General features: G+C 46.4%; 1 protein-coding gene across 1 annotated transcript in view; it reads left to right on the top strand.

The window, feature by feature from the left end:
* Positions 1-24,326, top strand: part of INTS1 (integrator complex subunit 1) — a 526,883-nt gene that overhangs the window by 299,396 nt on the left and 203,161 nt on the right. Inside the window, 3 exon segments of the mRNA XM_078664951.1 lie at positions 2,072-2,230; positions 3,835-3,981; positions 11,087-11,185. Of these exon segments, the coding sequence (XP_078521077.1) occupies positions 2,072-2,230; positions 3,835-3,981; positions 11,087-11,185 (405 nt within the window).

Here is a 24,326-nt window from a genome sequence, read left to right as displayed (position 1 = left end):
ATCTGATATAATAATCTTCATACCCACACAGGGAATAATTGTATTTCTTTAACCTTGTTAAAATGATATTCCTTCCCAAATTGCTATATGTTTTTCGCACTGTCCCATTGGAGGTTAATAATGAGTGGTTTAAAACAATTGATCGATTAGTGGCAAGATTCATCTGGGCTTATAGGAGGACTAGGAGGGCTAACATTTTTATGTGCTTACCTAGAGACGGGGGGGGGGGGGTCGAGGTGAACTCCCCGAATTTCAGATTATACTATTTAGCTGCAGTCCTGCAATGCTATAGTATATTATTCAGCTACATGGTATTGGAATGTGGGACAATATGTTATGCACCCTCGATCTATGCGTTTTTTTCATTGGCAACTCAGCCCACGCCTGTTTACTGAAGTTCTTTGAGCCAAGCTATTTGAAACTGACCCGTTTTAAGACTCTGCTTGCCACATTTAGAAACTGGGCAAGTGTCCGGAAGAAATTGGGGGTGAGTAGATCTAGCAGATGCACCCTCTTGCTTAGGAATGAACAACTGCCCAGCATATTTAATTACAATTGCCTAGCTAGGTGGGGACGCGGGGGATGTGGCAGGATTGGAGAATGGCTTGTTGTGAATATCCTTGCATCCTTTGAGGTTGTGTGCAGTAGATTCAATGTTGGATCTCGGGATTTTTTAAAATATTTACAGATGCAGGATTTTCTTACTAGAAAGCCAGGTGGGGGGGGGGAGGGGTGAAGGCAGTTGGCTTTGCTCTTATTCCCCTGATTGAGATACTGGTTAAAAGCAATAGCCCCTCGATCTCGCAGCTATATGGCCGGTTGCTGGAAGGGGTCCCAGATGACTTGTTGCTGGAAGGGGTCCCAGATGACTTGTATAAGCATAATGGAAAATGGCGGGAGAGGCTTGAGGTGGTGGACTCCAGTTTCTTGAAATCACTTGAAATGGGAGGTTCAATAGTGTGTGCCTCGACCCCACAGTCAAAACACTACAAAACGTTGTTTGATCTATATATAACTCCAGCAAAAATCGCTAAATGGGACAGTGAAGTGGGGACTCGCTGTCCTAGTTGTCATGCCATTGATGCGGAGATGGTTCATATGTTCTACTCATGCCCTAGCTTAAAATTGCTTGGATTGGAAATTGTAGGTTTTTTAGGGGAAGTTTTGAAGATTAATATCTCTCCATCACCTCAGCTTATGTTGTTAGGGTGGACGAGTCATCAGCTGGGTCTAGGAGGGCTAACATTTTTATGTGCTTACATAGAGACTGGGGGATGGGCACTCCCCAATTTCAGATTATAATATTTAGCTGCAGGCCTGCAATGCTATAGTATATTAATCAACTACAGGGTATTGGAATGTGGGACAATTTGTTATGTACTCTCCATCTATGAGCTTTCATTGGCAACTCAGCCCACGGCTGATTACTGAAGTTCTTTGAGCTGAGCTATTTCAAACGGACTTGTTTTAAGACTCTGCTTGCCACATTTCGAAACTGGGCAAGTGTTCGGAAGAAATTGGGGGTAGGTAGATATAGGAGATACACCCTCTTGCTTAGGTTGTAGGTTTTTTTGGTTACGTTTTGAAGATTAATATCTCTCCATCGCCTCAGCTTATGTTGTTGGGGGTGGACGAGTCATTAGCTGGGTCTGGATCAGAAATATTTTTATAGCAATGACGGTTTTTAGGCTGTGTATCCCCTCATCTTGGCTTGACCCTCTGCCGCCGAATTTTCAGCAATGGAAAGGGCGCTTCTTGCATGTTTACGCAAAGCCAAGCGGGCTAAAAGCAAAGGGAGGAGGATATGGAGGCACTCACGACCAGCTGGCTATGTGTTAATAAGTATTATTGCTGGGATCATGTTATAAGCTGTGCTTGTTTACAAGTAGGAATGTTTTATGAATTTGTGCTGCGTTTCTATTGTATTTTACCTGTTTTAGTTATCCTAATGGACTTTCATGTAATTTATTTATGTACACTTGCTACTAGTGTATGGGAAAAATTGGGGATTTTTTTAAAAATAAACTATAAAAAAAGGGAATCATTTTGTTTCTTCAATGTTTGTCTACAGAAGAGACTGATTTCTATGCCCTGTTGGACATCTGGTTTCCTGATAAGAAGCCACTTCCCACTGCTTTTCTTGTTGACACTTCTGAAGAGGCTCTTCTTCTCCCTGATTGGCTGAAGTTGCGCATGATTCGTTCTGAGGTCCCCCGTCTAGTGGATGCTGGTATGTCATGTTTTGGGCTAGGATATGAAATACACAACCATCAGAAAAAGTTAAATGAATCATGGGCTAAAACAGTAACTTGTCAATTGTATTAAAGAGCCAATTTAGTCTTGCTTTTGGTTAAGTTTGTTAATACAGGTTTTGCATTTTTTTCTGCAAGGCGTGCTTTACTTCTTTGAATGTAATACCAGTTTAATGTGGGCGACTTAATGACAGGTAGTCCTTGTAATATTCAGGCCTGACGAATCTACTGATATGGCTTGTTCTATGGCAGCTGACAATCCATGTAGAACGCAGAACCATTGCAGCAGCAAAGTGTGCACCAATAGTAAAAATAAAAATATTGGGTATTTCCTCAGGATAAAAAGAGGTTTCAAAAACCTGGAAAAGGGCACATTTGAAACTCCATGTTCAGCGGTAAGGACAATGAGATTTCTTAATTACTAGCAGTCTTTCAGCTGCTTCAGGGTGCTTGGCCTGAGAAATGCGAAGAGGGAATATGAGGGCAATGGGAAAACTGATAGGAAAATGGTAATGAGGTTCAACATCGACTTTAGATACGCGAAGGAGAATAGGTGCGCTATCAGCACCTTACAAATACTTATCAAAATGTCATGCAAAGTGGCAGTGGGGAGGCAAGTCTGTTGAATAGAGCCATATGCATGAAGATGTTTCTCTCTGTTAGCAAAGGTATTCAGTGAGAGATAGGACTTATGGTGGCTAGGGATTATAGAGTATTGTGGTGAAATAGCCAGGCAGAGGAATTTATTTTACACCCTTTTCTTGATCATGAGCCTCTGCAGTAGACACGGAACAGGGGATATGTGGTCTGATAGTTTTGAGTTGATTATGTGGAGGATAACATGACTTAAGGCTTGTTATAGTTTTCCCGAGGTTGAGGCTTTTACCATATGTACTAGCTAGTTGAATGTTATTGAGATAGTATTTCCAAGTCTTAAGAGCAGCCCGCAAGTCTTTGAAACTTTGAGGGAGAACCAGGTTAACTTCCTCAAACTTTGGACATTGGTGTAACATTCCTTGATTTAAAAGCATTTTATATGTAGCCTTTTGAATTCTGAGAGTGATCTTAGTGTCGCTAGCATACACGTTCCTGCCTACATTGTTCTAATCGAATATCGAATAATCGAATATCCTTGAACAGTGATGGAAATTATTAGTTAATGGAATGTTCACTAGTAAATCACTCACTATCCTTCCCTCATTTACTTAAAGCACCAGTGTATTAAAAGACTACAGAATATCATGGGAAGGCTTTCCTAAGTGGGCGATAAAATAATACCCAGAAAAGGAAAGGGTGCATTATGGTTATCAAGGGGCGTAAGTTGCTGCAGATGTTCCTAAACAAAAAGCTGAACCTGTCCATGGTCAAAACAGTGCCCATGCATATGAGAGCAATCCAGAAATGATTTGGGAAGAGGGTACAGAAACAGAAAATATTTGCATTTGTCCGAGTAAATGATGCCTTGGGAGTGCTGCATTCATCAGGTAGGATGTTTGTGAACATGTGAAAAATATGCATTCATTTACAGTCAACATACATCCTGTGTTAGGTATACTATTTGAGTGAACTTGCCTTGTTCCAGCATTGCAGGATCTGGAGCCCCAGCAGCTACTGCTGTTCGTACAGTCATTTGGGATCCCAGTGTCCAGCATGAGTAAACTGCTGCAATATCTTGATCAGGCTGTGTCTCACGACCCCCAAACCTTGGAGCAGAACATCATGGACAAAAGTAAGACCACTACGAGTGGATATGCAGTCCTTTAAATCTGATTTGTGAAGAATATAGGTGTTCTGTTTATAATTGGATTTCACAGTCATTAGCAGTCACTTGTTGCTAGTTTCTCTCTCTTTCACTGTTTACTTTGAGCAAACGCTGTTCGAATGTATGTGAGACAGAGATCCAGTGTGTGATTTTCTTAATATATTTATTACGTCCAGCCACATTCATTCTAAATGTTTGGATTCAAGTTCCCCGAGTATATAGTACTAGAACTTGTTGTAATATTATTCCAGTAGCAAGTGGAGTGTGATTTATGTTTGTCCTCTGGGGATCCCTTCTTTACATCTACAACTCCATAGCCTTTGAGTCCCTTGCATACAATACACTTTCCATGTAATTCCATTTTCTTCTACATCATGATTACCAGAACTTGCCACATCCTGAGCAAGACAACATTGGCAAGTACTTGATTGAAAATGTTTTTGGAAGTGTAACCTCTTCTTCCACATTTCATCTGATTCTTCTGTGGTATTGGATAGTTTTCACTATCCTTCAGTTTGCACTTGAAATTTGCAGACCATTCTGGAATGAGGAAACACTTTACTCATCTTTCCCCCTATGAATTTGAGACCTTGCCTATTCACAGTTATCCTTGTCAGTACCGGCATTTGTTAATGGCCAGCTGACTACCTCTACCTCAGAACTGAGAAACACCTTTCTCCCCTTCCTTGTAGTTGTTATGGAAACCAAAAGCACTGAATTAAGTTTGCTCTGTGCATTGTTATGCTCTAGGCACTGTTATTAAAGTTTTAGGAGAGTTCAATGAGAAATATCCGTTGATGGAAGTCAAGCATAGCAATCCTTAAGACTACTTACCCTGTATGGCCCCCAAGGGCCATGGAGTAATTTACTTACGTTTAATGTTTCTTTTTGAATTTTGATATAGACATGTTCATAAAAAAGTTTGCTTTTCCACTTTGGTATTGAACACTTAAGAGGAAATTCTTGCAGCAGGTGAAACCCGACTCCATGTTGGATGGCAATAAAATCAAAGAAGGCAGTATATGGTGAAATTGAAAGTACCTAGCTCTAAACGTAAGCCACCCCCATCTTGCACTTTTCCCTACAGCAGCGGTATTTCCTTTGGACAAACCAGCAAGAAGAATTATGTTTTTAACACTAAAAGAAGGTAGCCATTTCAAACTGTTGTTTCATTCAAGGCAGACTGTATTTAGCATTATGTTCTGTATAAGTGTGAAATACTGAATTCTCTGATAACTTCAGTTCCCCACCAATAGGAGCACTATAAGAATGAGCATTTTCCTTCATTTCGTTCATTTGCTGAAATTAGCTGGAAATGCTTTTATTTTTTACAGTATTGTAAATAGCTCCATGTCTCTTTTCTGTTTAAAAAATATATATAGTCTTTAACAGAATATGGTGTGGTGTCGCTGTAGGTTGAAAATGAACTCTAATGGGTGGATCTTCTGCCAGGTCATAGTCAGATTTAATATGGTTTAGAGACCATACATCATCCAGGAGTGAGATGCCAATTAAATCCTTTGCATGGAAACCCATTAATCAGGCAGCTTAGGAGAGCCAAGTGCCCTTCCATAGTGGAGCCGAGTTAGTCAAGGTGCCATGTGTGAGAAGTTGGCCTGATGTGCAGTGCTCACTATTCTAGTGATCACTATATATCAGTCCAAACAACCCTTATTGATGATTGGTTGTAAGTCAACCTTATAGACCAGCTATCCTAGTAGCATGGATACGAGCAGTCTAAGGCTAAGACTCTAGAGGGCGTGTTAAGCCAGCTGTTTTACCATCACATTACCCCTTGAACACCCAGTGAAAGGACACCACACAAGTGTTATGAAAATAAACAATGTATTTATTAGAATCACAACAACCCTGTACTCTTTATGAGGACAGGGTGCTAGGCACACAACAAAACTCTTACGAAAATACTTAAGTTAGCACGGTATACACAAATGCCCGAGGGGCACGAAAAACCATATACTTTAAAAGTGGAATGCGAAATTACTAGCAGGTAAGTACAGTACTAATAGGCTTTGGAATCGCTAGGACTTGACTAGGGAATCGTTAGATTACTTCTAGGAGACCTAGGGGACTCGGGTGCAGAGTGTGCACTCTCACGCGGGATGCGGGACAAAGTCTATGGTAGCTAGTAACGCTAAAGTTAGTGTTCACGGGCGAACCCGACCTGGTAGGGAGAAAACGACAGTGGATCCTGACCCTTGGATAGTGAGGCTATGCTGGGGCACCGAAATGCCGAAGTTACCTAGCCCAGGGGCTGCAGCTGCCTATGTCTCAAAAGACGTCGGGAATCCTCGTTGCCGGACCAGGAGCCTGGAAGAAAGATGCTGGCAGGCGACCAGTGAAGATTGTTCGAAGTGATCCAAGCCTGGATCTGGAAGATGGATGACACCTGAAAGCAGAGGGGACCAAGTTCGTGACTACTAGCCAGTAGTCAGTGGGCACCAGGAGGGCACCGGATGGTAGTCACCTCGACTAGGTGAGTGGGTGACGCTGTGCTCTGCAGATCTCACGGACCAGGAGGCGTTGTCGGCGACCAGGATGGAGAGGCGAGCTGTCCCACGATGGATGAAGCTGTCGGCGTCGAAGAACCCAGGATTGGCCAACAAAGCCTTGGCTAATTCAAGCCCACGCGGTGGACTCAAAATGGCGCCTTGAGTGGACCAGGAGGGTCCGGGGTGCTCCTCTTCAGGAAGGGAGCAAGAGCCAGTCTGGAGCAACCAGACTAGCAGCAGTGATGTCGTCGGGCGTCGTTCAGAAGGCCACAAGCCAGCGGGCTAGTAGCCAAACAACGCGGTGAGCAGCAAAAAGCAGAAGGGCCCCACGCCGATCGTGGAGATGCTGGGGGGCTGCTCTTCGGTGTTGGAGCTGCTCAGGGTCGGGGCTTCTCGGACCCCAAAGCACTCGCCAGGAAATTACTCGGCGGGCTTGCTGTGCAGAAGTCGTGCAGTCTTGGCAATAGTCGGTCCCTTGAGGTCTCGTCGCACTCACGGTTCTCAGCTTGGCTGTAGAGGTGAGTAGAGGTCGGAGGTGCCAGGGAAGCCGGGTCTTGTCGAGCTGGGCAGTCGGATTCCGGAGGAAGGACTTACAGCAGACCGCAGTGTTCTTGCGATGGTGCCTGCGGATGCAGGGTGACTACTCTTTAGTCACAAGGGAGAATCTTGAAGAAGGAAATCTTGAAGTCCTTTCGCAGAAAGTCGTATCTTGATTCCAAAGATGATCTAATTTGGAAGGGGGCCTGCTCCTACCTTTATCTGAGAAAAGGGGGCTGGCACGCGACTAGGTCCTGCCCTATGGGTGGGACCAGGAGGGGGGTGGTTACACCCACTTCCTTGGCGGGCTTTTCCCCAGCTCAGGGTCTGGAGTGTCCCTGGAACTGGTTCAAGCCGGCCTATGCATAGTGAGCACCGGGGTGCCACTTGCAGTCACCTTCCTCTGAAGCCCTGCCTACCTAGGATACACAAAATCCTGTCTGGGACGGTGCTGGCACCGCCCCTGGCAGGAAACCCTTTGTCCTTATCTCCTGCTCTGGGAGGACTCCCAGCAGCAGGAGGGCAGACTTGTGTCTCGGTGGCAGCATCCATTTTGTGGAGCTGAGGCTCTGTTTGACTTTAACCGGGGTTAGGGGTTACATACATGTCGTGTCCCTCTAGAAGGGTGGAATGCTAACCCCGTCGCCAGAATTGGCGAGGGGTTAGTATTCCAATTCGTATGACACCTTACTCGACATGTTTTGATAAAGCGATACCAGAGTTGGCATATAACCGCGAGGATTATAATGCACTTAAGAGTATATGGTATGCGATATCATGGAAACGGCTAAGGGATGGATCCCGAAAGCCGCAGACAGGCTCAGCTCATGCCAGAGCACCATCTCACACGATTCCAAGCACTCTGCCTTCAGGATTGTTAAGGCCTGCCATAGGAGTGACTGATAGGAGATCTGTGTGTCCATTTTAGGGTTAGATATAGGTATACTATATCTAAAGCAAAGGGTGAGTACACCACCTTGCCCCAGCTGTCGTGCAGCCAGTTGTGTCAGTTTAGTTAGTCAGTCCAGGGGTGGCACAATACATGCTTCAGCCGCTGGGAGACTTCTGGGTGCACCTCAGCCCTGGGTACAGGGACTTGGAGAGGGCCCAGTGCCAATTCAGTACCTGAGTACAATTTGGATAGAGAGAACAGCTAGGCTGTGGGTCTGATTAGTAGGCCCACAGCCAGGGAAAGTCGTAAACCAGTGCAGCAAAAAGCAAAAATCTGGGTGATCATAGGATTGCAGACCCTACTCTCCTACACCATGCTATTAAATGTGGCCCAGAGCTTTGTGCAAGCTAACAACTGGAATTCTGGTAGCTGAGGCGGTGCACGTGGGACTGATGTGCTATATAGCAACACCAGTGGATCTAATGGAGCTACTGCTTCCACCTCAGCATTGTCCAAGAATGTCAAGGACCCCTCACCAGGAGATATCAAAGAAAAAATATGAAACCCTTCACAGTATTCCTGGTACACTAAATGGATGTCTAGGCACTCAAGATCAAAGGCATTAAAGCTCAATGCCAAGTTGCTTGTTCTTTCATATCATGTGTGCCAAGACTAAAGCAATGTTACTGGTGTGCCAAAAGGGCTAACACTGTCAATTAAAAGTTCTGCTCTACCATCCCTACTCCACTTGGTCTGCCAGCCGCCACCAAACTACTGCCCATGTTGGTGTTTTGCTTCCTGGGCATCCTCCAGTCCTGCTCCTGCTCCCCTTTGAAACTAGATTTCTCCATTCATTTACTAAATTCTTTTCTAACTTGATCTACAGTGATTCAGTTGATATGGACTGTCTTGGAGTTAAAGATAATTTTCTTTACCTTTAGGGCCTGCTTTTCTGTGATCGTGTTAAAAGTGGTTGTGTTCAACACATGATAGCCCCTTAATTAGTTTGAAACGTTTACAGTCTGCATTATATATCACTATTGTATTCGTAAATGCAGTTTTGTAAATGTGCCATCCTGTCATTGCTTCTTTCGCTTTGCATTCCACAGCCCAAGGTTACTTATTGTTTAGACTTGCATCCTTAGCAGGTAGTCAGACACTTATTATTACTTATTATTATTGATGACTCAGTGATCTCAGAGATTGATACATGACGAGAAAGGGGACAACTGGAATGCAATCTTTGACACTATTCAGAATACCACATGCAAACACTTTGAATCATGGATGTGCAATTATTTGAATGGTCGGGCTGCAGCTTGATCAATTGGTTGAAAAGATTAATCTATTCCTTTCCAATGATCCTTTTCATTCTACAGCTACAATCCCAATTGTTCTGCCATGCTTCTAGCCAAACCATGGTCACATCAGTTCTGATATTGAGATGTTTTCGACTTGCAACAGTAAGATCAATTCTGTCTGAGGCATGGCCTCTCCACAAAGGGTAGGTGGTGTATCTCTCAGCCATTCAGCCTTAGGTACTGACCGGAGCTCTACAAAGCTTGAATGTCCTCCTGGCTGTCAAGAGAACCATAACAAAACTTCAGAACAAGTACTGTAATTTTTTGGGCCCTGGCCTGAAGAGAGGATAACCTTGGGTCTCTATTTAGATGAGTACATGAAAGACCTACTTTTCAACAGCTGGCGCTTACAAAGTCACGGCAAGTGAGCTCTTTTCATCTTAGATTAAGCACTTTCTGAATAATTCATTTTATTTATCTGTTTTGAAGCTTAATAGTGTCACATCCTACAACTTAACATCCTGACATCCTGTATCTTAACTGGAGGAAGAGTTCAATTTTCATGTGTTGTTATGTTCACTAATTCTATAATTTTGATAATGTGATGCCACTGACAAAGGTAACTTGTGAATATTTCCATTGAGTGAAAACTAGTCAACTGAAAAGGAGATGTGTAGAAAGAAATTGCAACACTTGCTAGGACTTCGAGCCTGATGTACCATTTGGAAAGCCAGTCACTGAATGGCTAGCACAGCTGATGCACCTTCTCAACCACCCCAGCCAGCTCACCAAACTAGGCAATTCCTGGTACATGGCAGTTGCCTATTTGGAGAAGGGCTATGTGGTGAAAGGTCCTGCCTACAATGCCTACTTGGTAGACCTGACTTCATTTGTATGTCTGTCTTTGAGAAAAAAAATAACAAACTTAACTCTCATGTGCTGGGAACTTTCTTGCTTACATTTGTATTTCTTTGCAGTTGAGTTGGTGTGCCCTGCACAGAACCAGTTCTGGTGAGAATGGTTACAGAAGGATTGGCACCGCCAAAACCTCCACGGTTTAATCTGTCAATAGGTCTTTTGCATGAATTTTCCAGGTGGCAGAGTCCCTGGTGGTTCCACTGTTTGGAAAACACATACTGCTAAGCTGTAAATAAAGAGGGGAACCAAGAGGATAATGGACGGGTTGCCCCATAGTATCTCTTGGAATTTACTTTTTTGTGGAACCCATAGCTAATGAAATTTAGCAGCAAAACAAGATGATGTCTACACAATACTGTAGTGCTTATACTTCTACAATAGCATCAGCCTGCACTATTTGAAGTATCAGACAAAGTAGGTAATTGAAAATGTGTGAGAAACTCAAAATGTATGTGGGATTTTACAGAAAAGGGTGGTATTGTTGAGAAAAGAAAATGAATGACACATGGACACCCATTCTTCACCATAGATGTTCAATAGTTTCTTTCATAGAGTGTTTCTCAGAAGTTGTGAATAGTGATTTTTATTATGTAAAAGTGACACTAATAAGTTGTAAAACTGTCACACTTTTATTTTTACTTGTGTCTCTTCTTTAGTGTGACGAATAGCATTTAATTAGCACTGAGGCAGCAATATGCTAAATGTTGAGTTACCACTAAGTCAAATTTTATCTGCCTCTATTTCTGTACTATTTAAGTAACACAATTGTTATTGAATTGCAGGTTTTTGTTACCTCTTTTTCAATATGCATTGCCATCACTTTACGGTACTGTTTCTCACGTGTCACATATTGATTAAAATGATACATTTTACAGAGGTTACTTTGTCTATTTTTTGCGGTTGCTTCTTTGCAGATTACATGGCTCATCTTGTGGAAGTTCAGCATGAGAGGGGAGCTTCTGGTGGCCAAACCTTCCACAGTTTGCTCACTGCAACCATTCAAACGAGACGAGGTATTGCACTTTAATATTTAATAGAAGTAGGAATTCATGCACCTACAATGCTCAGTAGATGGTGATCTTTTAAATTAAAATATTTCACTACTGTTGGCTTGCTCAGACTGATGTTATGACTACGAGGAGTGTTTGCTGATTTTTGCTTTAGATAATCTATTCTAGTGATATTGATCTTCTGTTTATTGTGCTCTCTTCCTGGGCACATCTTGCATTCCTTCCAATATGTATGGTAGCCACTTTTATATCTCTATGCATCTGTTCAAAAGATCACTTTTTTCCCAGATGGATACTTTTAACCACAGATTCCTCACCATGTGAATATTTCTCTGCTGTCTGACTGGATCTGGAAAGTTTAAAGTAGTACTCCTGCGCGCCAGTAGTGGCACGGTGCGGTTGCACATCAGCAACATTCCGCTTCAGAAGTGATGAGTTGAACCACTTATAAGCACAAATCATGCGCTCTTATCTTAGTTCCTTTCTTTTGGGGCCTTTGATGTTGATCAGAGCTTCTTCTTGGTGTCAAGACCACAAATTTAGTAACAATTTACCAGTATTCAAGAGGAATGTCACCGCCTAAGATGACCGGGTTTAAACCTTGTAGGGACTGTTGCAAACGGGTGTCTGCGATGGATCCTAACGAAGTGTGTCTTTGGTGCCCGGGGTTGGAGCACAAATTCCAGATCATGTGATGACTGCACCCAGATGAACTTGAAGGCCTTTTGGAACTTTGAGGCAAACTTTACATCTCCAAACACAAGAAGATTCCACGATGCGACCTGTAAAGTCTAAAGGACGGTCCTGTTCCAGCTCCTGTGGCTTATCATTGCGATCAAACTCTTAGGGTGAGTCCGACAAAAGGCATCATAAGTCGAAGCGGGATCAGCCCTATCCAGTCAATCTCGGACTGTAGGAAGGATTCAAGGGTGTCAGTGCACTTCCTGATCTAGCTCCCAACCAGAGGTGATTTCAAGTCAAGTCTTAGCTCTCCCTGAGGTTCTGGGTTCATCGGCAATGTCACAGTAAATAGGGGCTTTCTGGGGGCAATGCTGTACATTTTCAGCTCTCTGATGGCACCCACTGTTGTGCATTTGGAAAAGGAGGACTCACAGGTGCCTCCAGTGAGATATCTACTGGCAGGTCCTCAGTCCGCGCCATCTGTGCCAGTGAACCTGCATCAGGTTCAGCAATGGTGCTCACTTCAGTCCCAACGCCACCCCCTGTTCTGGTTCCATTTGCATCAACGTGATACCGTAAATGCTGAAGGAGAAATTTCAGCCAATTGTGCTGTTTGTCTCTCTCCTCTCTCTGTAGAATCCACCACGACCTGACTGAGGTTTCACTTAGCCTGGCAAGCGACCCAACAGTCAATCACTAAGAACCTGACAATTCGCCCTACTTCGCGCTACAGCTCAACTGATTTGGACAATGACAATTATGATGAAGGGGATGATTATATCCCACAATGTGATGACGATAGAACTCCAAGATGCCAGTGGTCTGGATACTTCTCCAGATACCAACTTTGCATCCCACCATGGTCCTGCTATGGAGGAAAGTGCCTTCTTTGCATTAGTTATGCAGAGGGTGGCAGAAGTCGCAGACGTGGAGCTCCCCACTATGGAGGTCAAGGCTAATGTTTTCATTAAGAGACTTCTGCCAGGTCATCACCATCATCCTGCACCTAGCAACCCAGCCATTTCTTACACAAAAGCTGACACCAGAGAGTTCAGTGGTCCATGCGTCCACCAGCACAGTAAATGCCTTTCCTACCACTCCACTTGATCATGAGTCAAAATAGATAGAGACATTTGGCAAGCGGGTTGTCTCTCCTATGAGCCTTGATCTCAGGTCAGTAAATTCCATCTGTCTTGGCCGCTAGTCCTATGCCCATTGGGACACTGTGGTGCAAGTTTTACCTGCCTTTGTGGATGACCTTCAAGCATCTCTTAATAAAGTTATCCAGGATAGTTTCAATGCAGTGAAATTTATAATACATTCTGACTTGGACACACCCAACTTCCTGGACCAAGCAGTGGACACCAGTGTGGCACCTCAATGTCTTGCCTGAATGGGGTTTAAAGGCTTCTCTGCGGATGCCTAATCATCCATGATGGGTATGCCGTTTGACAGCTCTCGACTCTTTGGCGAAAAAGCAGACTTAATCATGGAATGGTCTATGGAGCCTGGGGGCACACCAAGTACCTTGGCTATTTCTGTCCCACCAGACAGATGCACCAACCATTTCGCCCTCTCCGTGGCTGTGGTCAGGGGTTTTCAGTTTTGCCTACGCCAGACCCTTCCACCAGCCAAGCAGGCCATTTAGCCCTTTCGTGGCAGTCTGCAATTCTCAGAGACAGAAACTAGGACAGAAGGATAATGTGCAGTTCAGTGCCCGCCCCTCTAGCAAATCTGCTTGAGTGTGTCCTTACCAGCACAGAGTCGCCCTGTTGGAGGCAGAATGTAATATTACCTCCTTGGGTGACAGGCCATCACCTCGGGCAAGTGAGTCCTCCAAATTGTCAATCAGTGCTGCGGCCTCCCATTTCTTTCTAACTCACTGCACATTCCACCAGCCTTAGGGCAGCTAACGAAGGACCTTCTGTCCAATTAACGGTAGCAAGTTCATGCCCCCTTTAGGCCAACTGGGCAATAGAGACAGTTCTGGTCATGGTAGTAAGAAGTGGATGTTACTTTCATGACTTCCTGTACCGAAGCAGTACAGAGGCCTTCGTCCTATTTTAGAGACTTACCCTCTCAATGCCTTCCAGCAACACAACAAATTCAAGATGCTCTTGTTCATCTAGGTCTTGTCTGCTTTAAACACTGTAGACTGGATGGTGGAGTTTCACTTGCAGGGCGTTTATTTCCATATCCCTGTCATGCAAACCCAGAGACACTACCTGCAGTTCACTGTAGACCAGGAGCATTTTTAGTTTGGTATTCACAAAATTGTTAGGACGGGTCACAGAACACCCTTGAAGGTAGGGGGTATTCTTCTTACTATACCCCGATGTTTGGCTGCTGATGGCAGGCTCACACCAGTCATTGTATCTCCCCCCCCCCCCCCCCTCTCCAGATGACAGCAAACCTACTGACATTGTTGGGGTTCACTTTCAACGTTCCAAAGTCATCAAATCAAATCAAAGGGGATCTATAGAGCACTACTTGTCACCCATGAGTGTATCCCGGAGCTGGAGGGAGGGGGGTGAGAGGGGGGGCTGCTGCTCCTGTTGATGAGCCATGTTTTGAGGTTCTTTCTGAACTCCTGAAGGGTTGGGGTTTTTCGGACTTGAAGAGGGAGGTTGTGCCAGTGTTTTATGACCTAGAGGGAGAAGGTGCAGCTGCCCCTCTGGGGTTGTGCAGCGTGTGGGCAAGGTAGAGGGATGAGGAGCTTAGTTGTCTGGTGTAAGTTCATTATGTTGTTGAGGTATGCTGGGCCAGTGTTGTGTAGGGCTTTGTGGGTGGGGAGTTTGAACTGGCATTGTTTGTTAACTCAGAGGCAGTGCAGCGCTTTGAGGTGAGGGGGGGGGCAGGAGGGGGGGGGTAGGGGGGGGGTGTTTATGTGTGTTTGCATCTGGAGGTCAAGGATAAGCCTTGCTGCTGCATTCTATGTGGAGTGGAGCCTGTTTAAAACGTGTGTGGTGATTCCTACGTAGAGGTTGTTGCTTTAGTCCAGGCGGCTGATGACGAGAGCTTCGGTGATGGTGATTCTGCTGTCAGTGGGGAGCCATATCAAGAGTTTCTTTAGCATGTGGAGGATGTAGAGGCGTGCCGATGAGACATCATTTACCTGTTTTCTCATTGAGCTTCCTGTTGAGTATGATGCCCAGGTATTTCGCGTGTTCTGTGGGTGTGGATAGGGGACTGATTTCTGTTGGCTACCAGATGTCTTTCAAGGGGGAGGTGGCGCTTCGGCAGATGAGTACCTCTGTTTTGTCGGTGTTGAGCTTGAGGCACTTGCTCAGCATCCAGCAGGCGATGTTTGCCAGGCATCTGTGGAAGTTAGCTTTGATGTTAGAGGGTCTGAGGACAGGGACGGGATAAGCTGAGTGTCATCCGCGTAGGATATGATGTTCATAATATGTGCTCTGACCAGGGTGGCTATCAGGGCCATGTAGGTGTTGAAGAGAGTTGGGCTTAAAGATTATCCTTACGGGACTTTGCAGACGATGTCCTTGGGTGGCGAGGAGTATGGTGGGAGGTGGATGCTCTGGGTTCTTCCTTTGAGAAAGACAGCGATACACTTGAGGGCTTTCTCTTGCCTAGCCATCTGGTGGAGAACGTGTAGGAGGGTGTAGTGAGATGCGGTGTCAAAAGCTTCGGAGTGGCCGAGGAGGATAAGGGCAGCGATCTATCCCTTGTCATATATGGCTGCTATAAGGGCTGTTTTCATGCTGTGGTTGGGGCGGAATCCTAACTGAGAGGGGTCCAGGAGTTTGTTGGTTTCCAGATGGTTGGTAAGTTGGAAGTTTATTGCTTTTTCCAGGTCTTTGACTGGAAGGGGAGAAGGGAGATTAGTCAGTAGTTTTTTTTTTTAGATCTACCGGGTCTGCAGAAGTTTTGTTTCTTAGTAGAGGTCTGCCTTCTGTGTGCTTCCATGCGGCTGGGAAGTATACAGAGGGAATGGAGGCATTGAGGATGGTGGAGAGCTACTTGCTGATGAGATTGATTCTCTTGTTGAACATATGGTGGGGTCTCCGTGTGGTACTGAATGTATGGTACTTATGATGGTGGCAATGGTCTGCATTGGGAGAGTCTCCCATATAGAGATTGTTGATGGGTTGTGGTCCTTTTTAGTGGGGAGCATGTTGATGCTGTCTAGGGGTGGTTGGGGGTCATAGTGTTCATAGATGATTGTGATTTTGTTGTGGAAGAAATCTGCGAGGGAATAGCAGAGGTCCTTGAAAGGGGTGATGGTTTTTCAGTTGCTGTGGGGTTGGAGAACTCTTAGACAATGCAGAAGAGTTCCTTGCTGCAGTTGGCACTGGCTTCAAGGCAGGTATTGAGGGCGTCTTTCTTGGGGTTCTTTAGTTGAGAGTGGTAGTTGTTTAATACTAGTTTGAATTTTTCTCTGTTAGTGGGGGTATTGCTGGTGCTTCAGATCCTTTCCAAACTTTTGCTGTTGCGTTTTGAGTTTAGGAGTTTGTCTGTGAACCATTTGGCATGGTCGGGGGGGGCGGGGGTCTGTCATGTTTGGAAGGTTTAAAGGAGGGTGCAACTTTGTCAGTGCAGTTGGTAACCCGGGTGTTGAAGTCTTTGATGGCTTCCTCTGGGTTGGGGAGGAGTGCAGCTGTGACGTGTTGAGGGTGTGAGTCCAGAGGTCCTCTGTTACCTTACTCCTGCTCCTATATGGGGTGCTGGAGGGGTTGTTAGAAGGGTTGGTAGTGGCGGAGAAGTTTACTATTGAATGGTCGGACCGGGTGACTTTACTGGTGTGGCCGTATCTGACCCTGTTGGGGGCAGAGAATATGGGGTCCAGTCTGTGTTCAATGATGTATGTGGGGTTGGTGACTCACTGGGAGAGTCAGAGGATGTCCATGATTTCTAGGAGGTAAGAAAAGTTGGTGTTGGTGTGGTTTTCCAGGTGGAAGTTCAGATCCCCTAGGAAGAGGAAGTGTTTAGAGTGGATGGGTAGGGGGGGTGGTGAAGTCAGAGATATCCTTGCAGAAGGCGGGGCGAAGTCCGGTGGGTCTGTAGGTGAGGGTGCCTCAGAATGTGGTGTTGATGTTGATCTGGAAATTCCATGATTGGGGTTTGGGCGTCCGTGATGGATGTGCAGTTGATGCACTCTTTATGGGTGATGGCTATTCCACCACCTTGCTTGTTGGTGCAGTTGCTGTGGATTATCTTGTATCTGCGAGATATAGCGGAGGCGAGGATGGGTGTTGATGCCAGGTTGATCCATGAGAAAGGCTGAGCCCAGCATGAGAGAGACAATGTCCCAGTTTTCACTGGCATGTTTGTGAAGTGAGCAGGTGTTGATTAGTAGGCAGTGGTGTTGATCCTTGGTGGTTATGGTCGGAGGGCGCCTTGGGGTGGCAGGTTCGATTTAGCAGTGGACAGGGCAGTGTCGACAGTTGAAGGGTCCTGCAGTGTTTGGCTGGAATGCGCCGTAGAAGTTGATGCGTGGACCTGGGTCATACCTCACTCCTTCACAGATGCTCCAATTCATCTGCGCTATTCTGGATATTCTTTTATTTTGTGCCTTTTTCCCGGAGTGGAGAGTCCAGGACATTCAGGGTATGTCCCCGATGTTTAATCCTCGGTCCTGGATCTCATTGCATTCGCGAGACACTGAGTGTCCTGGGAGTGTTGGCCTGCTGCATCTTACTGGCCAACAATACCAGGCTTTGCATGCGGGCTAAGCAGTTAGGCCTCAATTCCCAGTGGGCACAGCATCGGGTAAATCTTTTGGATTGAATCGAGATTTTGAAGAGGATACCAATGTACTGCACCGGTGACCACTGGACCATGACTGGGTTAGTGGCAGACCCCTCTCTTTACCTTACCCAGAGCTGACAGTGTTTACAGATGCAAAGCTACTGGGTTGGGAAGGCTGTCTAGGAGAGGTGAAGATCAGAGGCCTCTGATCTCCTGCTGAGACTGGGCTGCACATTGGATTGTTGGAGGTAAGAGCGATTCACTTTGCTTTGAAGGCCATTCTGCCCATTATCAGAGAAAGGCTGGTACAGGTGCTCACAGACATCACCACCACTATATGGTACTACAACAAACATGGTGATATGGGTATAAGGGTCTTCTGTCAGGAAGCTCTCTGCCTCTGAAAGTGGCTGGATAGACAAGGAATTTCTCTGGTGGTAAACCACCTGGCAGGATCTCTAAACACGAGGGTGGACTAAGTCAGCTGCCAACACTCCAAGGATCATAACTGGCATTTTCACCTGGAGGTGGCATCGTGTCTGCCAGCAGTTGAGAGAACCATGGCTCCATCTTTGAGAACCATGGCTCCATCTTTTCACCACTGATGAGAATGTGCAATGTCAGCACTTTTGCTCATTTTAGTTGCCAAGGTAGATCCGGCTTGGAGAAGCCTTCTGTCTAGAATGGAGCTCGAGACCCCTATATGCTTTTCCACCTCTTTCTCTCCTGCTTTCAGTTTTTAATAAGATTAGGAATGATCGGGTCCAAGTCATCCTAGTGGCACCAAATTGGACAGAAAAGTGTGGTACCCGGAACTCCTGGGCATGAGGCATGTACTCCGATCAGGATGCTGCTTTTGGACAAACTTCTGTCGCAGAAGCAGGGCAGGGTACTGAAACTGGGTCTGCAAGATCTGCATCTCGGATATTGGAGATTAGTTAAGCGGTAGTACTTGTTCGTTTTTCCTGAGTTCGTTGATGTCATTTTGGCAGTTAAGCTTCTTTTCACGAAATCAGTGTACAGCAGTCGTTGGAACAAATGTGTGGATTGGTGCAGCACCCGTGCAAACAAAGTTATCTGAAGTTTTGTACATTTTGTCGCTGGTTCACCAACGACTTGCACTAGGGTCTTTTTGTCTGGTTGTCGGATCAGCCCTCTTTGTTTAGACGAACATTTGTGATGAGATTTTTGGAAAGTTTGAAGCATTTATTTCTGCCCAAAAACCTCACTGTCCTCACTGTTTTGATATGCACCTGGTTTGAGATGCTGCACAGTTGTCCATCGAGATTCCTGATGTTGAAGACCATCTTTCTCATCGCCATAACATAGATATGAGAGCCTTTCTGTCATCCTATCTTATACAACCTTCTGTACGGATACATTGGTGTTGAGGATCCAAGCTTTCTTTTATACCTTATGCGGTTCCTCCATTTCATGTTAGAAGTATTTTTAGAAGAACAAGTTACTTGCCTTCCGTAACAATCTGTTCGAGGCATGTGGGCTGCTGAATTCATATCTGTGCATAGATCGCCGCCTAGTGTTGGGTCCGGATGATTGCACATTGTTGTCCTGGAAGAGGCTTCGAAGTATCACGAGATAGGTGGCTCCTCCCTTGGACTACAGTGCGCATGGGCATCCTCTCCATCCTCAGATTGTTTTTTTCCGCCATTGGGTTCGGATGTACTTTCCTACACTCCAAGTTCGGAATCAAGAAAACTTTTTCTAAAGGCCAAAAGGCCTTTGGATCCGTCGGTATTGTTCAGCGCTCGGTACCGATATACTTTTTCAACATCTGTTGCACTCCGGTCGTCGAATCGGGCCGTGAGGCCTTCTCGACACCACGTGGACCGACCGCCGATGGAACGAAGACCATTCAAGTTCTGCCCGCAGTGCAACTCCAAGTTCCCGCACACAGATAAACATCCAGGAGCGCGAAGTCATACATCACAGCAATCCTCAACTTACAAGAGTAATACACAATCCACATACAATAAAACTACCAACAGAGGTGGATACAGAGGAAATAATACAAAAGGAAGAGGTCGTGGAGGCAATGCAAGTAGATCCTTCACTAACACCAAACAGTGACTTCTTGGCACTACCCCCAGACCATACAACACCGGTCGGGGGAAGAATACAACAGTTTCTGCCAGTCTGGTTAAATATCATTACAGACAAGTGGGTCAGGCAAATTATCCAACATGGCTATTGCCTCGAACTCACCACAACACCACCCAACATAACACCCGTGCACCGTCCAATGTCACAGGAACATATAACGCTACTGCAGCAAGAGGTCATCAGTATGCTGCAAAAGGGGGCCATAGAACCAGTCCCACTACAACATCAAGGAACAGGAGTATACTCCCTATACTTCCTTATTCCAAAGAAGGACGGGTCGCTCAGACCAATTTTGGACCTCAGGCCCCTCAACCTGTACATTTTGTCGGAGCATTTCCATATGCTCACTCTCCAGCAAGTCTTACCATTGCTTCGCCAGGGAGACTTCCTAGCAACTCTAGACCTCAAAGACGCATACTTTCATATACAAATACACCAATGCTCACAGAAAGTATCTGAGGTTCACCATTCAGGGACAGCACTACCAGTTCAAAGTCCTGCCATTTGGTGACACAACAGCTCCAAGAGTGTTCACCAAATGTCTGGTGACAGTGGCGGCACATCTCAGAAGGCAACACATCCACGTGTACCCTTATCTGGATGATTGGCTAATACACGCGCCATCAGCCCAGCAATGTGCCAACCACATGTCAAAGACCATACATCTCCTGCACAGTTTAGGATTCTCACTAAAGTACCCAAAATCACATCTGCAACCCTCCCACGTCCAACAGTACCTGGGAGCAACAATAGATACACTGGCAGCAAAAGCATATCCCAACGCAGCATGGATCAAGGGAATGCAATCATTGATCCAAAAATTCAGACCCCAACACTCACTACCAGCTCGAGTGTTTATGCAACTGATAGGCATGATGGCCTTGTGCATATTCATAGTCCATCATGCCAGGCTACATATGCGTCCGCTACAAGAGTGCCTAGCAAGGCAGTGGAACCAGGCTCACGGGCAATTAAAGGACCTAGTGTTGGTGACCAGTCGAGCATACAACTCTCTGCATTGGTGGAATCCACAAAACCTTTGCAAGGGACGACTGTTCCAGGAGCCTGTCCCACAAATAGTGTTAACAGCGGATGCATCCCTATTAGGATGGGGAGCCCATGTCCTACACTACACAGTACAGGGACTCTGGACCGTACAGCAAAAGAAAATGCACATCAATCTTCTGGAATTGATGATGGTATTTCTAGCCCTAAAAGCTTTCAAGACACACTTATGCAACAAAGCTGTGTTGATCCGGACGGACAACATGACAGCTATGTATTACATTCAAAAACATGGAGGAACGCACTCACCACAGCTGTCACACCTAGCTCAAGCAATGTGGAAATGGGCCATTCAGAGGAATATGTTTCTCATGGCAGAACACCTCCCAGGCAAGGACAATCAAGTAGCCGACCTGCTCAGCAGGCACAGCCATCAGATGCACGAATGGGAAATTCACCCCAAAGTGCTCCAACCATTCTTCCGGAAGTGGGGACAACCGGAGATAGATCTGTTTGCCACAAGCGAAAACGCAAAATGCCAGTACTTTGCCGCCAGGTTCCCACATCCGCAGTCGCAGGGCAATGCGATATGGATGAACTGGTCAGGCAAATTTGCGTACGCTTTCCCCCCAGCTCCGTTAATACCGCTGGTGGCACGCAAAATGCGCCAACATTCGCTGACACTGATCCTAGTTGCTCCCACATGGGCAAGGCAACCGTGGTACACAACGTTCCTAGAACTGTCAGTGGTGCCTCATCAAAGACTGCGCCTCACACCCAATCTTCTGACTCAGAGCCATTGAGAAATCCAACACCCAGACCCGCAACAGCTAAACCTGGCGATCTGGCTCCTGGAGTCCTAGAGTTTGGATACCTAAACTTGCCCCCAAACTGCATGAATATTATCAAAGAGGCAAGAAAACCCACTACCAGAGCATGTTATGCAGCAAAGTGGAAACGTTTCGTCATTTACTGTAGTAACAATGACATTAACCCACTTGATGCTTCTACTCAAAACATCATCTGCTATCTATTGCACCTACAACGTTGCAATTTAGCCTATTCATCCATCAGGATACATTTAGCTGCGTTAGCAGCATACCTGCAAAACAGGCAACACCTTTCACTATTTAGGGTGCCAGCAATTAAAGCCTTTATGGAAGGACTTAGGTTTAAAGAATTTTTATTGGTGCAACACAAATGAACACACAAACAAAGCGTATGAAGTATAAGGTCACTGCTGCTAGGGCCACTCTCATGACATTGCATCTACAAAAGGGCAATCCGCCTGTACACCAGTCTGCGGCGACATCTGAGAGCATTTGACGTTGCACAAAAGAACAGGTTTCTCTTCTCGAACCCCCCCCCCCCCGACCCAACTCCCGGATCTCCCCCCCCCATCCTCCCTCCCCCCCGTCCAGTGCACTGGTCCATCCCCTGTTGTCCTCCTAGGACGCTGTCAGCTGAGGAGAAAGATCTCGTGTCTATTCAAGTGGTCGGTTCTGCAGGTGCTGTGAGCTGCAGGAGGCGGAGGGTTTTGGGACAGGTGAGTTCCCTGAACTCAGTGACCAACAAAGACTGAAACGGCTGCCAGAGCTCGTCAAACTGCTCTATGTCCCCCGCCACTATGAGCGATAGTTTTTCCATGCCCAGGATATGCCACAAGCGATGAAGCCAGCCCGTGTAAGAGGGAAGTGTGGTAGTGCGCCAGAATTGCAAAATGTTTTGAACCGCTTAGCCTAATGCTATGGCTATCTGCCTGCCTCTGCGGGACTTGAGTGGATACACCAACCTGTTCGGGAGTCCCAATAGAACGTATGCTGGGAAGCGCGGCAGTTCAGTGTCGAAGTGGGAATCTACCTCATCTAGCACTTCCTTCCAATAAGATTCTAACAGTGGGCAGTCCCATAAAACGTGTGTCAGAGTGCCTATCTGCTTGCATCCCCTCCAGCAATCGCCGTCCTTATTCCGGTCCATTTCATGTACCCGTTCTGGCGTATAGTACCAGTAGGTAGCGACCTTCGTTAGTGTTTCGGTGAGTCCCATATGATTAGCCGAATGACTTGCTCTGTAATATATCTGATCCCATTCTTTATGGCTCAATGTCCTACCCAGCTCCCGTTCCCTACGCTCCCTCCCAGGATTGTAAAAGTGTGAGGAAGGTGGTTGCAATAGTTTATAGAGGTCCGTAATCAATTTCGTATCTGTCTTGCGTGTCATGAGCCACCTTTCATACGGGAGTAGCTGCCTGTCAGCCGCGTCCCGTACCTGCGGGTGTAGTGCCCAATGGCGAACCTGCATGTAGCCGTGTCTGTCAGAATCTGGGAGCGAGTATACCTGTCGGAAATGCGGAAAGGGAATGACCCCTTCAGGGCCATACAGATGGCACAGGGCACGGCACCCGGCCGCTCGCCAGTAGGCAAAGGCGCCCCTCTCCATCCCTGGAGTAAAGTCCGGGTTGTCCACCAGTGGCGTAAGCGGGGACGGGAACGTGGTAAGGTTGTAAGCGGTGTTGGTGGCATCCCAGACCCGCAGGGGTACCTTGCTGACGAAAGAGGCGTATAGATTCGCAGGGCGATGAGGTCGGCGCAGAAACGGCACCTCCTGCAGAGGGCAGCCCGCCACCGCCTGGTCCTGGAAAAGCCAGTGCTTATCTGATTCCCACCTGCTCCATGCTACGAGATATCGCAGCTGAGCTGCTTGGAAATATTTGCGAAGGTCCGGGATTCCAAGCCCTCCAGCCTCAGGGGCCAGCATAGAGAGCGCCCTGCGCATTCTGGGCTTCCTTCCCTGCCAAATGAAACGGGAAAGTTCTGCCTGTGTCTGTTGGATCCATCCAGTGGGTGGTTGAAGTGGCAGGGCCCTGAACTGGTACAGGACCTGGGGCAGAATCGTCATTTTCACCGCCGCTATTCTGCCCAACCAGGAAAGGGTGCTACGATTCCACCTCCCCAGCTCCTCCCGGATCTTTTTGCCCAGCGCGGTGTAGTTGGCTGTTACCATGGCTGGCAAGGTGGGAGCCAGCTGGATCCCCAAATAGGGTACCAGATCCGATGACCAAAGCATGGGAAACCTGCCTTGTAGGTAGGATCTAGTGGTCGATGTAAGGGAGACATCCAGGGCTACTGACTTCCCCATGTTCATCCTAAAGCCTGCAACCTCAGCGAAGGAGTCCAGCTCCTCAATGCACGCTGGGAGAGCAGACCGTGGGTCATCCAACGACAATATAATATCGTCCGCGTAGAGGCTTATTGTCTGAATAAAACCTCCGAACTTAACCCCCGTCACCGCCGGGTTGGTGCAGATCCGTTGGGCGAGTGGCTCCATATAAAGGGCGAAGAGCAGGGGGGAAAGTGGACACCCCTGTCTAGTACCCCTCTCAATGTCGAAGCTCCGTGAATTATACCCATTCACCCGGACCACTGCGGTCGTGAATTTATAGCAGTTGAGGATCATAGATCGAAATTTCTCCCCAATACCCACTTTCATAAAAACTTGTTCAAGATGGGGCCAGTGGACGCGGTTGAACACCTTTTCAGAGTCCACCGCTAGCATCATTCTCTCGCCGGGGATTCGGGAGGCTTTCTCTATGAGGTGGACAATCCTTTTGGTGTTATCCACCGTCTGGCGT

The sequence above is a fragment of the Lissotriton helveticus genome, chromosome 10 (genome assembly GCF_964261635.1).
Source record: "Lissotriton helveticus chromosome 10, aLisHel1.1, whole genome shotgun sequence".
NCBI lineage: Eukaryota > Metazoa > Chordata > Amphibia > Caudata > Salamandridae > Lissotriton > Lissotriton helveticus.
Note: the sequence above shows the minus strand (reverse complement) of the source record. Positions and strands in the feature narration are given on the sequence as shown.